Source organism: Antechinus flavipes, chromosome 5, assembly GCF_016432865.1.
Source record: "Antechinus flavipes isolate AdamAnt ecotype Samford, QLD, Australia chromosome 5, AdamAnt_v2, whole genome shotgun sequence".
NCBI lineage: Eukaryota > Metazoa > Chordata > Mammalia > Dasyuromorphia > Dasyuridae > Antechinus > Antechinus flavipes.
The window spans coordinates 186,534,986-186,554,160 of NC_067402.1; the positions used below are offsets into that span (position 1 = coordinate 186,534,986).

Below are 19,175 nucleotides of genomic sequence, written 5' to 3' on the forward strand. Positions count from 1 at the left end.
TCAAACCATTATATCTGCTGAGTGAAATGAGCAGTACCAGGAAATCATTATATACTTCAACAACAATACTATATGATTATCAATTCTGATAGATGTGGCCATCTCCAGCAATGAGATGAACCAAATCAGTTCCAATAGAGCAGTAATGAATTGAACCAGCTACACCCAGTGAAAGAACTCTGGGAGATGATTATGAACCATTACATAGAATTACCAATCCCTCTATTTTTGTCTGCCTGCATTTTTTATTTCCTTCACAGGCTAATAGTACACTATTTTAAAGTCCGATTCTTTTTTGTACAGCAAAATAACTGTTTGGACATGTATACTTATATTGTATTTAATTTATACTTTTAACATGTATTGGTCAACCTTCCATCTGGGGGAGGGGAGGGGAGAAGGAGGGGAAAATTTGGAACAAAAGGTTTGGCAATGGTCAATGCTGTAAAATTACCCATGCATATAACTTATAAATAAAAAGCTATAATAATAATTTTTAAAAAATTATATCATCTGCAAGTAGGAATTATTTCATATCCTCTTTATTACCTTTATATATGTAATTTCTTTCTCTTATCTTATTGCTAGATTTCTAGAAGTATAGAAAATAATAGTGTAGAGAGTATGTATGACTGTTTTATTTCTATATTTACTGGGAAAGCTATGGGCCTAATATAGCCCTATTACATATAATGCTTTTTTTTCTGGTTTTAAATAGATATTTTTTATAATATTTTTTAAAAGTCCTTCTATGCCTAAATTTTGTAGGGATTTTAACAAAAATGAGTATGGTACTAAATTATCATATACTTTTAGTTTTTTTGTTTATAATATGACTATGTTGACTTTTCCTCTTAATGATGAACTATCTTTGTATCTCTAGTATAAATACAACTTGATCATAATAAATGATTTCTTGGATGAAATTCAGTAGTTCCACAGAATTTTATTTTTTTAAATTTTAATTGACCTTCATTAATGATATTGGCCTGCAATTTTCCTGTCTTTTATCATTCTCTTATAAATACTTACAAAAATAAGTATTATGATTATATTTGAAATCCAAGCTAACAATATCCATGGAAAAAAAAAACTACAAATAAGTGATATTAGAAAACATAAAATAACTCTGAGATTGTCTTACACCCCTCACATGGACAAAAATGACACACAAAAGAAAGAAAATGATATATTGTAAGGAGATGTAGAAAAGCAGGAATATTAATACTCAAACTTGCACATTAGTTTAGCAATTTTGGAAAGCAATTTGGAATTATGTCCCCTAATTTTTTTTACTAGACTTTTCTTGTATTTTGACATTGAGACACCTTGTTCAATACTTCAAAGAGATGTAAGAGTAAAGAAAAGTATTTACTAAAATATTTACAGCAATTCTTTTTTTCATTGTGGCAAAGAAATAGAAGTTAATAGGGCTTCTCATCAATTGTGAAATAAGGGAGGCAGAGCCAGGAAAGCTTGTAGAAGAAGTTAGTTCTTAACTTGGCTCTTGGAGGAAACCAATTATTACAAGATGGGAAGGTGGGGGGATGAAGGCCTGGAGATGGGAGATACAATATCATAAATGAAGAAGACAAGGGGTAGAGTGGCTACACCACAGAGTATATGGAAGCTAAATAATGCGTAAGATCTAGAAAGATAAGACAGAGCCAAGTTGTAAAAAGCTTTAGGTGCCCCAAACAGGAGTTTAATTGATAGTTGATACAAGAGTTAACAGGGAACAATTAGAATTCATATGATAGGGAAGAGCATGGTTGGACATTGATTTAGGAAAACCATTTTGGCATGTGTGTGAAAGATGGATTGCAGTGGGAAAGATTTAGGCAGGGAGACCTTGAGAGAGGATGAAGGTCTGAACAAAAACAGTAGATATGTGAACCCAGAAAGTTGGAAAATGTCATACAAATAGAAATAGTCATTATCTCTATGAACTTGTCTAAAAAGAAGTCTTACCATGTCAGGAGGATAGTGGAGGCTCCAACTGAAAACAGTTTCTACCTCAGAAATATGCAAGCTTGTTGTTCTATCATACTCTGGCTATATACAGAATAGAATGACCAAGACTTATAAATTTAAAAAATCAGACACATAGCCTAATAAATCCTTTTAATAAGATTCAGGAAAAATGAGCTCTGTTAACCAGTGTTAATCTGTAATGTATCACTAGAAGATTTGCCTTAGAGATGAGTCCATTTACAATGAGCTTTTTGGTACCAGTGTCACTGAAGTCGCTTGGATGAGATCCAAGAAGAGTACACTTTGAATTACTTCAGATTCTATTTCTTAGAAAACAACTTACAGACATGTGTTTCAGAAGACACACCTTGTGACAACAGAATAGAAGAATTCCTTTTCCCACAGGCCTAGAGAAAAACATCATACCCTAGTGGTAAATAGGATGCTGTAATAGGAGAGTCCCATTTCTATCCCCAAGTCTTCATATGATCTGGTGCAAAATATTTCTCCTTTCTATGCTTTCGTCTATAAAATGAGAGATTGGATTAGATGAACTCTAATATTTTTTCTCCCATTCTAATATTCTAAGAAAGTGCTGTGAATGCCAAAATAATCTTATTAATGCTAATGAATATAATGCTTTTTATTTAAATATATCCAGGGGTCCTGGATTTCTGTCCCTCAGCCAAAGAGAAGTGATCTTGCTTATTTCTTAATAAGCTATTTGGGTAAGAGGTCTAATATTGGAGACTCCCTTGTGGTTTCTCCTTCCAGGTCTCCCAGACTAATTTCTTCCTTTCGTGTTTCCTTTTGCTGCTGACTCCAATTCCTCATCCCACTACAAATGTCCCTTGCATGATCCATCAAAGCCTTCACTCTCTCTAATCTTCCCTTTGCTCCTAATTTAAGATAATAACCTGCCTTTCTCTCCTCTCCTTTCCAGCCAGGATCTCCCCCTACCTTGCCCTTGGCATTTGTATTCCAGTTCAATTTAGAAAAAAAAAAAAAGTAAATATAATATTCTTCTTCTCCTTGCTGCCTTGCCTAGCCTCATGCCTTGTGGGGCCATTTAGGCTGACAGGTTCAGGGCTGAGCAGCTCAGCATGCTTCCTGTCCACATGGGTGGTCCGGATTGCTCAGCAAGGAAGCTGACAGCTGAGAGGGGAACACTGTAGGATCACGGTGTCAGGCACAGCAGAGGGAGCAGACAGCTTCAGTTTCACTGGGCTTGCCTTTGTCTGTAACTTTGGCTAGAGGTTGGGAGGTCTGTCTTGATCAGAAAGAGGGAGGTCCAATGTTGTCCCCCATTCTTCCTGTGCCATGTCGTTCCTGTGGGGTATCTTCACTATGGAGCTCAAGTCTTTGACTCACCTGTAATGATGGCTTCCTGGGTATCTTCAGGGAAGTGACTTTACCTCTATGCCTTCCATTCACTCTTCAGGTGACTTCAATAACATAGAGCTCTTTGATTCCTCCTCCTTCATTTTACAGTGAGACAATGGGAGATCAGAGAAGTGATTTTTCTAATATCACACAGCAATTTAGTTGCAGATCTTGGCCCCAAAGTCTCCTATTACTTCTTCAAGGCCTTTTCAACAGTACATCTAACTGAGGTCACAAAGCAACTCAGGACAGAGAATGGAATGTGGCTGGCAAACTTCTGATTTCTAGACTAAGACATTTTTATCCTTTAGACAGTCGCCTCTAAATTCAAAGGCTACTTAGTGAGCAGACAGGTGTCTGAAGGAAGCAAAGGAAGAAGAGAATGAGGAATTATCCATAATACATCTCTGTTCAGACAAGCATAGAAGAGTAAGCTTTTACTTAGGAAATGTGACCGTAGTCTTGATGAACTCCATTGAGCTAGAGAGTGGGCCTTCTAAGGGGACTGTTCCTAATTGGAGTTCAGGTTAAATCCATGCCTCAGCAAGCAAACTATTTCTATGATTCACTTTCACCAAAGACTTGAACCCAGACAGGGATGGAGGTAGTTATAGTCAGGAAAGGCTTTGCTTTGAAATGTCACTTGGTCCATTGTAGCCAAAGTACCTCCCATTCTCTGTATGTAAAGAAATATTCTTATTCATTTTGTATCCTCTCCAGCACCCTGCACATAATAGGAACTCAAAAAGTGCTTGTTGAATCTAATGAATTAATGAATATTATGCATATATATATAATTTATATATAACTCTAATGCAGAATGAGGCCCCAATTATATAGGGTAAAGGGAAATCATACTTATATTTATCTTTAAAATAGAAAATGTTTGCAGGATTAGGGATGTAAGATAGAATCATAAATCCAAAGAATGCTAGAGCTGATGGGACCTTGAAGAGAATCAATTCAAACTCCCTCATTTTATACACAAATAATCTGAAATGATGGTAACAAGACTCAGAATACTTGAGTTCAAATCTTGCCTTGGAAATGTACTTGCCCATGTGATTTTAGTTAAGTCACTTAATGTTGCTGGAATTTATTTTCCTTGTTTATAAAATGAAGGGATTTGGATATACTCTGAGGACCTTTCCTGCACTATGTCTACAGTAGGATCTAAACTAAAGCTTCTTAACTATGGGTCATGACCCCATATGGGGTCACTTATCTGAATGTAGGCTAGGTCATGAAAAATTTGGCAGCAGTAAAAAGTTACCAGATATTCCACCAATATTTTGTTCTTTATGTAAAATAAATAATCACATCCATCTCATTCATGTGTAAATTTGCTTTCATCTTTAATAAATAGTAATTTTTTATGTATACCAAAGAATTGCTTTAAAATAAATTTCTTTATGATTTATTATCAGTAAATGTTTTATTTGTATGCCTATTTTATCCACTTATGTACCTAGCATTATATAAAAATTTTTTGTGTAAAAAGGGGTGTTGGAAGAATTTTAAGGAGCCCTGATCTAGACTTGAAATCAATAAACCAGACAGGTTGAAAGCAGTGGTGTTAGAGAAAAAAAAGCTAAGCTTGAAATATGATGAGAAAGAGAAGGTGCTCACTTACTATTGAGCAACAAATTAGGAGAAATCCTCCTAATTCCAGTTGTATAAATTGAATAAATAAGCAAGACATTTGGGGATGGGTTATAGAATAAGACAGAAGAGACTGTATCTCATGTCAGTGAGTCTCTTCCTGAAAATGAGCTCAAACTTTCTGCCAAAGAGTTCTGCCAATTTCAGAACATGTGATACATCACAAGGACATGTCTATGTAACCACTTTTAGATACGTTCCCAAATCAAGTCAGACAAAAGACTTCTGATTGTCAATCATCCTTTTCTCTAGGCAAGAAAAGGGAATATGTGAAATTTCATCTGGGGGTATCACAAGATCTATAAAAGAGAATTTAATATAATTTCACTGTGTGTGTATATATCAATAAGGGAATCCTTTTAAGTGTTCTAAGATTCCAGTGTTTGGGACTGTTTTATTAGATTCTTGAGGAAGACTAGAAGAGGGATAACTGACATCCACAGGAAGACTGATCTATCTGCCCATTTCCAGGCTTGGTTTGCCATCAGGAATAAAAGAGAAATACTAGCACATTAGCTCACTCTTCTGATCTCTTTACTTGAGAGCCTAATTCTGAGAATATATAACCTTGAAGTTGACCTGAAGTAATGTCAATAGCCCTCCTGAATTCATTCAGCAATAATTCACAAACTACCCCCCAGTCAAACCATACTCAACCCAATGTTCTTGAGACTCCAGCTGTTATATAAAGCCCTCTCTTTTTTTCCTACTATCCCCTCCCTTATTCCTCATTTCTTTTCCCTATTTTTCTTCTAGCTATCTTTTAAGATCCTTTTTAATTTCTTCCAAGAGAGCCTTGTGAGATGGGGACCAATTTATATCACCCTTTGGGGCTTCATTTGGAGATAATCTGCTTTTAGTGACCTCAGGGTTTGAAATCGGTTCTTCCCTTTCACCATAAAAACTATGTTCAAAGTTCTTTTTGCTTTTTTGCTCATTTTTTTAAAGTTGAGGTCTACTTTTAGATCAGTGATGACTAACTTCCAATGCTAGTGGAGTGTAGCCAGGTCCTGTGAAATTCTGGAGTTTGGAGTTTCACTATTTGCCTTTTGTATTTGTGTTGGATGTCTTACAACTGCTAGTCTACTGGCCTGCAACCAGGACAGAGTAGCCAACACTGCTGTAGATTCCTCCCTATAGATTCTCTGGCATGGGGAGAATCTTTTCACTTGGTGTCTGTGCTCAGCCCACCTGCACTTGACCTATTTCCTTCTGTGCCTGATTGAAAGAGACCTTTTCTGGAGATCTTCAAAATTATCTTCTGCTAATAATTTGTTGCACTACCAATATTCTATCATTCCAAAACCAGTTCATAGGCTGGATTTGCTGTTAGTTTGAAGGTCAGGGGAAGAGCTCAGAAAAAGATGTCTCCTCTATACTATCCTGGTCCCTCTTCTCTTATTTTTATCTCCCAATTCCCTACCACCTCCCAACTTTCCACTTTAAAGCTAGCCTATCCTTTCATGGAGCTCTCTGGAAAAAGTGCTCCATAGATAACAAATTTTCTTTGATCATGAAAACATCATCATGTTTTCCTCTCCTACTCTTTTCAAATTCTGACTCCTATAGAAAACCGGTTCACTCCTATTGACACAGTCTGCCTAGTCACCCCTTCTAGTGATGGTTCTTGCACTTTTACTCATTATCCTCAAACTCACTATTCAAGTTGGGACAATATTTGTTCCCCATTGCTATTTCCAGATCTGTCTTCTGATGTTTGCATATTATATCTACTTGAGTAGATGGTGGGGCAGGAGATAAAGTGCCAAGTCTAGTATCAGGGAGATTCATCTTCCTAAGTTTAAATCTGGCCTCAGACACTTACTAGCTGTGTCACTTCTCTCTGACTCAGTTTTCTTATCTGTAAAATGATCTGGGGAAGAAAATAGCAAACTATTCCAGTATCTTTGTCAAGAAATTCCCTCCAAAGGAGTCATGAAAAGTCAGACAGGGCTGAAAAACAACTTAACAAACAATAACAATCAATACATCAAGCTCTTTGAGAATAGAGACTGTTTTTTTTTTGTCTTTCTATTATTAGTGCTTAACACAGTTCTTGGCAAATAGAAGACATTTAATAAATGTTCATGACTGATTATTTTAACTTCTAAATTTTTATACTGCTACATCTTATTTCCAAGTGATTATTGATACCATCTTATGGAATAGATTTGTCTCTTCCCCCCTCCCCCCAAATTAGATATTGGTCAAAATTTATTCTTTCATGGTCTAATTCAGGGGTAGGGATGCTTTTTTCTACCATTTAGCCCTTGATATTTATAATATTATTCACAGGCCATAAAATATTATTAACTTATAGAACTCAAGAAATGAGAGGTTATTATAGCTAGCTTTGAACCAATGCCAAGCATTCAGACTCTACTTCAGAAAGCACAACTTAGGTTGGCCACACTGTTCAAATGCCAAATGTACACTTGCCAAAAAAAAATTCTTTTATGGAAAACTCACACATAGCAACCGCTCACAAAGTGGTCAGAAAAAAGTGATGCAATGACCCTTTTAAGGTCTCTCTTAAGAATGTTAGAATTGATTGTATAACATAGGAGACACTGATACAGATTAGCCCATCACAGAATGCCATCTCTGAGCAAAGCAGAATTGAATTTGCTCAGAAGAAACACAAGATGCACAAAGTTGGAGAAGTCACCCAAAATGTTCATAGACTATTTGTGTCTGACCTATAGCAGAGAACTCTGAGTTCACATTAGTCTCATTAGCCACAATCAGACACACTACAAACTCTAACATAGAGACTACTTGTAAATATATAATTACAGAATATACAAAAATAAATACAAAATAATTGGTAGTGAAATCTCTAGTAGCTAGAGACCTGAGGAACTTTAAACGAAATAAGGAGTTCTAGATAAAGGTAAGATAAGAAGTCATTCTGAAGACAGGAAGAATCTATGCAAAGACACAGAGAAGGGAGCTAGAATGGCATATGAAAGCACAAGAAAGTCAGTTTTATTGAATCAGAAAGTCCAGGAAAGGGAATCATATGTAATGCAGCTGAAAAGCTGGTATTGGTGTAGAGAGGAGTGGAAAAAGATAAGAGACAGGAAGAGGTTATTGCCTTTAAGAGGTTATTGCAAAATTCCAGATGAAACCAGAGGATGAAGGGCTGAACCAATTTGTGACTGTTGAATAAAGGGACAGATATGATAAGGCAGAAATGGAAAAAAAAAAAAAACCCTGAGAATTGAATTAATATGTGTGAAGTACGAGAGAGCGAGAAATTGAAAATGACTCGGAAGTGGAAAGCCTACATGACTAGAAGGATGATGGTATCCTCAAAAGAAATAAGTAATTTTGGAATAGCGATAGGTTTTAAGAGAGGGATGATTTTTATTTTGGATATGTTGACTCTGAGTCCCTTGTGGGTATTCAATTTGTGACATCCAATGGGCAGTTGGTGATATAGGAGTACATTCAGGAGAGAAGCTAGGAATGCATATATTTATATGAAGGTCATTTACATAGAGGTGATAAATGAAACCATGAGAAGTGATGAGATCACTAAGAGAGAGAATAAAGAGGAAGAAAAGAAAGGTCCATAAAAGAGCCTTGAGAAAACACCCATAGTTAAGGGAGGAATATACACGATGATCCAGAAAATAAGATGGGAAGAGACAGGTAAAAGAACTTAGAGAGAGAAAGCAATGTCACAAAAACTCAACAATGTTAAATCCTACAGAAAAGTCAAGAAGGATAAGATTTGGGGAGAAAAAGTAGAAATTAACCAATTAAAAGATCATTGATAACTTTGGAAAAAAACAACTTCTGTTGAAAGCCGGATTGCAGAATTGAGAAATAGAGAGAAAAGGAGTGGAGGTGATAAAAATAGAGGACCAATCATAACTCCCTGAGGTTCAATTTTTCTTACTATAAATAAAATACAAATAGTATTTGCAGTTATCAGGCTTTTATAGTGACTAGGGGGAAATAATCTTATAATTCTTAATGGGTCTTAGAAATAGATTGCTATTATCATTGGCTATATAATCCTGGGAATGTTATTTAACCTAACACTACTACAATAATAAACATGATAGACTAATAAACATAATAGAATAAACATTTATACAATAACTTAAAGTTGGTAAAATATTTTATAATTATTATTTTATTCATATAACACCTCTGGGAAGTTGGTACAATTATTTTCCCTCATTTTACAGATAAGGAAACTGAGGCAATCAGCAGTTAAATGATTTGGCTCATAATCAAACATCTAGTAAGGATCTGAGGCTCAGGTTGATCATATCCTTCCAATCCTCCAGGTTTGCAATCTAGATGTCATTCTGGACTCTTCATTATTTCCCACTCCAAATCCTGTTTTATAAAATTTATTGGTTTTGCTTTTGCAACATCTCTTAAATATGCCCTGCTTCTTTCCTCTGATACAGCCAGAACCCTGGTGAAGATCCTCATCACCTCATATCTGGTATATGCATATGATATGCATATATCATACATATAGCATATAGGGAGGTCTGCTTGCCTCAGGTCTCTCCTTACTCTAATCCAACTGCCACTGAGCCACCAGTTCCTAAAGTACAGGCTTTACCATATCATTCTCATATTGAAAAACTCCACTGGTTCCCTGGAACATCATGGATCAAATACAAAATCCTGTTTAATGTTTACAGTTTTTCATAACTTAGCCCCTCTCTTATTCCCCAACGCAAACACATAGCTTTCTTATACTCTATATCCCTGGCTCCTTTGATTCAGTGATGCAGGTGTCTTTGCTGTTTATGAACAAATTACTTTATTTCTCTCTTTCAGACATTTTCTTTGATTCTCCCCCATGTCTGAAAGGTTCCCTCCTCAATTCTACATCTTGATTTCCTCAACTTCAAAATCTAGCTAAAATCTTATTTTCTAAAGGAAGCCTTTACCAATCCTTCTTAATTCTAGTGCCTCCCTTCTGTCAATTTTTTCTATTGTCCTGGATATATCTTGTTTATATATGTTAGTTATCACTCCACAGGACCCCTCTCACTCCTTAGGTTGTGATCTCCTCAAGGACAAGGACTATCTTTTGCTTTTCTTTGCATCTCCACTGCTTAGAACAGTGCCTTGTACATAGTAGGAGCTCAAGTAATGCTTATTGATTTAACTAATGATAATAATATTCCCTTTTAGCCCCTTTAGAGATCATAAGATCACTCATTTTGAGTATCATAAAGTGTTGTCTGAAGCTTCTTGATGTCAGACAAAGCCAAAATCTCTGTGAACATCATATTTTCAAAGTTTCTGCCTTAGTATGAATGGTTCTTGAATAATACAAACGAGTGACAATTTTCCAAAATATTTTGTCAGTTGCAGAGGTGTTCTGGGGCTTTGCTAGATATAAATTGAGAATACCAGTTAAAACAGTCTATCACCACCCCTATTAACTTACATCTTTGCTATCTCCTCCCACAGAAAAGCCAATGCAGACAAGTTCCAAGGGCTTGCTAATACTTATATTCTCCAAGTAAGGAGCATTAATTGGTAATAATTTTTGTTTGCACACAATGGGTCTAAGTCTCATATTTTTTGGTATTATCTGTGGCCTTGTTGTATCAGAATTATATTTCTTCATCTAAAGTCCTTTCTTAACCAAAGTGTCCAAAATCATCTGTAGAACTTCATGGCCATAAAACAATATATCTTGGGCAGCACGAATTATTTCCTACTACCATTAATGGAATTAACACAGTCACATGTGGTACTCCATTGAAGAACTTCCACTTCTGCCATCATCTCAATTGGAAAGTGCCTGAAAAAGACTGGTACATGAGTGTTTTGCCATCACCACCATACTTCTTGGCTCTTCATGCTTGTTGTTCAGTTATTCAATCTTGTCTGACATTATGATCCCTTGGATCATAATATGTCAATGTTGTCCATAGGATTTTCTTGGCAAAGATACTGGAATGGTTCACCATGCCTATCTCTAGTGGATTAAGGCAAAAAGAGGTTAAATGAATTGTCCAGGATCATACAATGACTGTTTGAGGCTGGATCTGGGCTCTGGTCTTCATAATTCTAGAGCCAGTGCTCTATCTACTGAGCACCCAAGTGCCTTTATTACTTTATGCAGACTTTCATCAATCACCTGTTCTTTTGGCCAGTCATAGAAAAATGAAGCAAAAAAAGGTTCACAAATTCTACTGGGATGCAGTCTGGTGAAAGACCAGGCTTTCCATTGTATTGTCATCTACTTATAGTCCTGTCCTTTGGTAGTTACATGTAGTGTTCAACCCTTTAGGCATTATCACAGCTTTAGTCTCTTCTGAATAATACATCTGCATCCTAAGCATTAGTATTTCCTCAATGGTAGTGAATGCTCCTTGAATAGCCACTGCTGCCATCAATCTGTCACCCATATTATGTCAGTAGATTCTTGTCAGTCCACATTTGTAATTTTTCTCCATCTATAATTTCAGTGGTATACTACTTCAAAGCCAAAGACTCTGGCTTGTGGATGGAGTATACTGTGTGCTGCTCAAATTTATGTTGGCAAATACATCTGGTTTCATGTAACCATCCCTCTTTTGGTTCAGGACTGCTCCCAAGCTTCCAAGCTGATATCTGCATTCATGACAAATGTTTTGTTTGGGTCATCATAGGCCAAAATGCCTTACACGTGTAAGGCAGTTGTCCAAGGCTTTAAAAGCTTATTCACATTTGTCTGTCCAGTGATACTCAAAGTGTTCTATTGTTATGTAGGGGATAAAAAGACAACCTTTGTGGTTTTTATCTTTCTGTTTCTTTCCCATCTTAATAACATATACTTGAATGAAGTCATTTAGTAGTAGTTCAGCATAGCAGCATAGATTTTAACAAATTTTTGGTTGTTAACTTCTAAACCCTAAACAAGAGGTGATGAAAGCAATCTTTTCCTAACTTTCTTTGTGAGAGGAATCGGGTAATAGCTACTGTACAAATATAATCCAGAAAAAAAAAAAAAAAAACAGTGACTGACTAACAGATAATTGAGGGTATCTTGAATCCTTTGGAGGGTGTATTGATACACTTTGGTCCTCTTGTTCAAAGTCCATTAATCTACAAACATACATCTTTTTAGTATTCTTTGGTACCATAACTATGGGAGATGCATAAAGGATAATTGACTCTGAGATGATAGCATTCATCAGTGTGTTCTCAAGATGTTCTCTCTATAGGTGGCTCTAGGTGGTACAGTGGATAGAGCACCAGCCCTGAAGTCAGGAGGACCTGAGTTCAAATCTGGCCTCAGACATTTAATGTTCTAGCTGTGTGACCCTGGGGAAGTCACTTAATCCCAATTGCCTCAGCAAAAAAAAAAAAAAAAAAAAAAAAGGCATCACAGACAAAGTGTTCTTTCTTGATTTTTCTTGTAATGATTATGAATCGATAAACTAGACTTTGTGATTTGTTCCCTGTGTACTTCTCACAATCCATTCAAGAACAGACCAGTCCTCATGCAGAGCTTCTATATCAGCTGCTCCTTTTATTCCTTTGGCACCTAAGAATCTCTAAAGTCAAATGTCTTAGGGTCAACTTCAGTGGTTAAAGAGATATGTGATGGATATCTCTTTATGTGGATATTTAAGTGGATAAAGAGATGTGATGATCACTGTTACCATTTGTCTCTATGCTACTATATACTTCCTTAGAAGCTGCATAGATGGTCAAAATGCAGATAATGCATTCCACCTTGTTATCACATTCTTTTATTATTTTAGAACAGATTGGAATTGGTTCCAATTGAACTTCTCTAATAGCATATAAAACATCTGGCAAAGTAGGATGTCAGGAGCTAGAGAAGGAAATGGCAAAAAAAAAAATGCCTAGAAAACTCCAAATGGGGTCACAAAGAGCTAGACACAACTAAACAACAATATAAACAGATATTTTAAAAAATTATTTGAGACCCGAGTGCATTCACTCTAACTTGACCTAGTCGTTCATGTTAGCCATTACTGTTCCTGGTTCTATTAATTTTTTTCTTTCTTCCTTTCTTCTCCTCATCATCCTCTTTGCCTTTGTCTTCCTCTTCATCATGTTCATCTTCTTCTTTTTTATTGTCTTCTTCATTTGACTTTTTTCTTTTTAACAGAATTTTATTTTTCCAATTACATATAAAGATAATTTTTAAAAATTTATTTTACATTTGAACACAAAATAGGAAAAAAACACCATTGTCATGTTCACAGCAGAATACAATAGAGGATTTAAAATATAAAACAATAGATTTTCATTTCTAGAAAGCCTATATAATAAATACTACATATTATGTTCAGAGATGTCCATCTTTTCTTTGTTTCCTTGTAGGTTTTCTTTTGTTCTCTCTTATGTACTTTTTATTTTATTCTTTTTCTTCCTTTCTCCAAGAAGCAGAGATATATTAGTTACATATAATATTATTCATAAAATATATACTTATATTATAATCATATACTATTACATGTTTACATAATTATATGATTATCTAAATTGTAATAATATAATGTTATATATTATGTATATACACACAGATATATACACAAACATATACATGTATGCATACACAGAGTATATATATAAATGTATGCATATACATCCATTCAAGACAATGCCACGCTTGTTTGTCCTCTTTCTCTGTATGTGGATAATATCTTCTTTCATTCATCCAAGTCTTTCCATGTCTTTCTAAATCACCAACTTATTTTCTGCACTACCAACATTGCAACTTTGTATTGGCTAGTTATTTTTAAAAGTCTGGAGTAATATGAATATAACTGAAATATAGTGTAGTTGTCCTATTTTCTCTTTTGATTAAATCTATTTTAAATTTAACCTCTGACTTTTTTAATGTAGCTACTGCTAGGATTTGTGTGATTCTAATTGTAGCTCTGCTGTATCTGAATTGTTATTTTGTTTATTTTTCTTATTGCTCTTAATATTTTCTTCTTGACCTGGGAGTTTTTCAGTTTGGTTCTGATATTTCTGCAGATTTTTGTCATGGGATCTCTTTCAGATGATGACTAGTGGATTTTTAAATTTCTACCTCCCCCCTCTTGTTCTAACATTTTAGGCCAATTTTCTTTAATGATTTCTTATGTTATTGTATCAGGATTTTATTATTATTATTATTATGGTGTTCAGGTAATCCGATTCTTCCTATGACTTCTCTTTTTGATCTGTTTTTCAGATGAGTTGCTTTTCTTATGACTCATTTCACATTCTCTTCTATTTTTTTTCCATTCTTTTTATTTTGTTTTATTTTTCTTGGTCTCTTATAACTTCACTGGCTTCCTTTATTCAATTTTAATTTTCAAGGAGTTGTTTTCTTCCTTAAGATTCTGTATCTCCTTTTCCAGTTGGTAGATTTTCTTTTCATATTTTTCTTGTTTTTCTTGAAATGTTTTTATTAAAAAAATTTTTTTTCTTCAATTTCTCTTATTTGATTTTTAAAGTCTTTTTGGGCAGGAGACCATTTGATATGACCCTTTGGGATAGGAGAGTCTTTTTTTTTTTTTTGGCAAACCCTGTTCTCTATTTCCATAGTAACTTTCTATGGTTGGGTTCTTTCTTCCTTGGCCTGCTCCTTTTTATTTATAACAGATTATTATTGTAATCACCTAGAATCCTGAAATGTGGGAGTGGTATCTCTAGCCTCAGATTCATCTTCAGTTTTCCTCTCTAGCCTGGAATCAAAATCAAGAACTCTGTTTTCCTTGTGACTGCCCAGAACCATCAGCATTCCTGCCCTACTGCTCCTTCACTCACCATGTGTGTGCTGGTTCCTTCTTGTCCAGGGTCGAGTTTCAGCAGCAGAACTGGGCCTGGTGTTCATTATCAGCACTTCTCCTTCTGCTTAGATACCAGACTCTCCACATTGTCCAAAAGGTGAAAATTCTTGGGACCAGGGCTTCTGGCTCATCCAATACAATTGAAATCAGGGTTCAATGCTTGCTGTTTCAGAGGCACTAGCCTGGAGATCTTTACACTTCACATGGTATCTTCACATTACACTTCACATATTATCCTACCATCTTTTTTTTGGATCTTCTCTAGAAGAAAGATCATTGTTCTGCCCCAACTCCTATTTGTTTTCATCACTCTTATGTTCACCCTGAGGCATTACTTTGTCTGGTTTGTGGGAAGATCTGGAGAGCTTGGAATTTGCTGACATCTTTCACCATCTTCCCAGAATTCTCCTACTAATTTCTGTAATTTAGCATTCAAACAAAGCACAAATAACTTTGTACCTCTGTGCTGATATATGGAAGTAACCAAATGTGAAATATGAATGACTTGGTGTTTTGACTATCCCCAAAGCATTTTGTAATATTTTTGTAAGCCCTTTTGCCATATCAATTTCTGGAATTTTATAATCAGACCTCCCAAAAGTATAAAAGCATTTCTACTAAGTTTCCCCATATGTCAGTCCCTCTTCACTATCAGGGGCCCTCCAACTATAAAGTGCCTCTGATTCCCATGAAATTCAGGTTTCTATGTTTGTTCCCTGAAGGGATATTGTACCCCTTATGAGAAATTCCTAAGTTGGTCAGATGTGTTTCTCTGCCAAGATTTATTCTGTCCTATACCTACTACGACAGAGTTTTTCTGTCTGATCCAGTTGAAATTTTCATTTTGAGGAGAGGGAATTGATTTTGTTCCAACACCGTCCTCTATGAGGTTCCATTGATTTGTCTTCCCAGGATCTAATGGGCCTGTCACTGGATTGTGTGGTTGATGTGACACTGACATCAGTCTCTAGGGAGATATCCTGCCGTGGACATCTAGACATAAGTAGAGGTGATCTTTGCCTGATGGAATATAGCCTCACCATCAATAGCATATTTGTTGTCTGTTGCAGTCAGCCAAGAATTTTCCTTAACCTCTTGAACAGATGAGAATTCAAATGTCTTTTCAAGCTTGATTCTCAACTGCTTTATTTTACTGCTCCATTTACTCACAAAAATAATTATTTTATTAAAAGCCTCCTCTGCCTCACATGAGTGGGGGGAAGGGAGTCCCAAAACAATGTCCAATAACTATTTACTATCTGAATGTTTTGGATTTTTTTGGTAACTTTTTACATTCATTATAACACATCTGTAAATGGATAATTTATGGTCTTCTTCCTGAGTGAAGCCTCATGAGAATTAATCCTTTTTAGACCCTCAAGTCATCATCAGGTAAAATATTAGAATAGAGGGTTTTTTTTAACATTAGGAATGAGGGTATTGTTGGCAAGTAGAGGAAGCTTAGTACAGTGGGGAGAGTGCTACATGTTGAATTAAAGGAACTGAGTTTACCATCACTATCCAACTATTCCCTACCCATAAAAATAGGACATCTCTTTTAGCAAAAAATTATAGTGAAGCAAAACAAAATAAAATTACATTGTCAATGTCTGAAAATGAATGTTTTATTTTATCCCTTTACTACAAAACTTCCCAGTGAAGCAGCAAAAGGAATAAATGTCTCATCAAGTATTTTCTGGAGTCATAACTGGTCAATGCATTGATTAGAATCTCAAAATCTGCCCAAATTATTTTCCTTTACATTACTGTAATTATCATAACATTTTTTCATGTTCTGCCCACTTCATTCTGTATCAATTCTTACAAGTCTGCTATTTCTCATGACACAACTATATTCCATTAATTATATATCACAATTTACTCAGCCACTTGCCATTCACTGTTAATAGTCACTCACTGTTTCCAGTTTTGTGTTTTTGGTGACAATAGAAAGTTCTGCCATAAATATTTTTTGTGATCTATGGGACCTTGTCCTCTTTCTCTGAATTCTTTGGGTTCTAGTAATAATATTGCTTGGTGAAAAGGTATAATTATAAATTGTTTCCAAGAATGATTGGACCAATCATAGTTCTACCCATAGTTCCAATGAGCTCTACAGCAATTTTTCTTTTTCTTTTATGTCATCTTTGCCAACTGAAGTGCTTGAAGTGGAACCTCAGTTATTTTAATTAGCATTTCTCTTAGTAATGTGAAATTTTTTTTTTCACATAGCTGTTGACAACTTGTCTTTCTTCTTCTGGAAACTATATATATTCTTTGACCTTTTCTCATGTGGGGAATTATACATAAATACATCATGCATTTATAAATGTAAACTTATATTCTATGTATGTAGGTACATATATATTATTAGAAATAAGGCACTTTGAGGAGAAATTTACAACAAAAATTTTTCCCTAATTATCTCCTTCAAGATGCTGATGGATTTTTATTTTTATCAAAAACCTTTTTGACTTTTTAATAATAATTTCCATTGCATCTTTTATGATTATCTTTGTCAGTTGTTTGATCAAAAACTCTTCCTCTATCCATAGTTTTATATATCCTTATCTTTTCTAATTTGATTATATATGACCCTTTTTATACTTCAGTCATGAGTCTATCCAACATAACCCATAAGTAGTTCTACACAGATCCTGCACACCTTCAATATGAGGAAAAATTATTATTGCTCCACGTAGTCCATTGCACTTGTCAATATTTCTAATTATTAAGTTTTTCTTGATATCAAACCAAAATTGGGTGGTGGGTTTTTTTTTTTTTTTGGTGCAAGTTCTACTAGTTCTGCCTTCAGGATCAACAAGATAGGTCTAATCTGTCTTTATGAGGACTCCTCAACAGTTAAAAAAGGATTTATCATCTCCCTTAAAAGTCTTCTCTTCTCCATACTACCATCCCCAGTTCCTTCATCTGATCCTCATATGATATGGATCTAAATCCTTTCATTATCTTGAATTCCTTCATTTGGAGAAACTCTATCCTCTCAGTTTCCTTCCTAAAATGTGGCTTTCAGGATTGAATGCAACATTCCCAATATATTCTGACCAGAGCATAATAGAGTAGAACAATCATTCCTTCATTCCTGAAAACTATATTTTTCAATGAAGCCAAAAATTTTGTTAGTTTTTTTTGGGAGGGGGGGGTAGCTTTTATATTACATTGCCAATCTATAATGAGTTTGAATGAAATGAACAAAGAAAACATAGAATGGTAAAGCTACAAGAAACCATAGAGATCATTAGTCCAATCTATACTCCCTTCTTTTAATTAAGGAAATAGACCCAGAAATGAAGGGACTTGTCCATAGTCATACAGCTAATTGGTAGCAGACCTGGTCTTTATCCTAAGTTCTTTTTACTTGAATTCTAGGGTTCTCTTTGTGAAAATAATATATGACTCTGAAGAGGACTAAAGAGATCCACAAACATAAGTCTAATATATTATTTGCCCAGTTCCCACTCATGTTTTACTCATTAGATGAAGATTAGTCCTTACTCATTTCCATATATTCAGGAGTTAGTCCAGTATATGGCTCCAAGCTATAATCCAGGTCCCACTGCTCAGGGTGCTTTGATTGTGTAGAGTCAGTTTCTCCAGGCTCTGTTTCATCCTTCAGCTTTCGGAACAGTTTCTTGAGTTTTCTGAGAAGAGAAATGGACCACTTATCAAAGGCTACATGTAAAAATAACAATTTATATTTATATAGTGTTTTAAGGTTTATAAGTTAGTTTCCCGTTTATAAGTTCGTTTCCTTAATAACTCCATAAAAGGAAGATAGTATAAGCATTATTATCCTCATTTTGTAGGAGAGGAAAGCAAAATTCTGAGAGGATAAATGGTAATAAGTATTAGAACCAGACTTTGAACTCTCTCATTTTCTTTTTATTATGTTATATTGGGGCAGGGACAGCCTTGACAGCATTAATATCTTTCCTATTTCACAGAAGAAGTAGAACAAGAATGTGAAGGTGTAAGACAATTTTCATCATAGGAAACAGAAATGAATACAAAGTTTGCCTTACTTTAAAAAAGAAATAGCATGGGTGTAAATTCTCTTTATTAAGGTAGGGATGCTTGGTTGGAAGTTCTTTGATATTTTTAATTTTTCCCACTTAATTATATTTTGTTTTTTCCAATATATGAAAAGGTAGTTTTCAACATTCATTTTAATAAGATTATGAGTTCCAAATTTTTCTCCCTCTTCCCTCTACAAGACAGCAAGCAATCTGATAATATGTTATACAATCATTTTACATTAATCATGTTGTGAAAGGAGAATCAGAACTAAAGGGGAAAAAAAGCTGAAAATAATAATCTTCTATCTGCATTTAGACTCCATAATTC

At 35.0% G+C, this 19,175-nt stretch overlaps 1 protein-coding gene across 1 annotated transcript in view; it reads right to left on the minus strand.

The window, feature by feature from the left end:
* The window catches only part of ANO2 (anoctamin 2), a 484,690-nt gene that overhangs the window by 51,292 nt on the left and 414,223 nt on the right, over nucleotides 1-19,175 (minus strand). Inside the window, exon 20 of the mRNA XM_052001239.1 lies at nucleotides 18,327-18,472. Within this exon, the coding sequence (XP_051857199.1) occupies nucleotides 18,327-18,472 (146 nt within the window). The remainder of the gene's footprint in view (nucleotides 1-18,326; nucleotides 18,473-19,175) is intronic.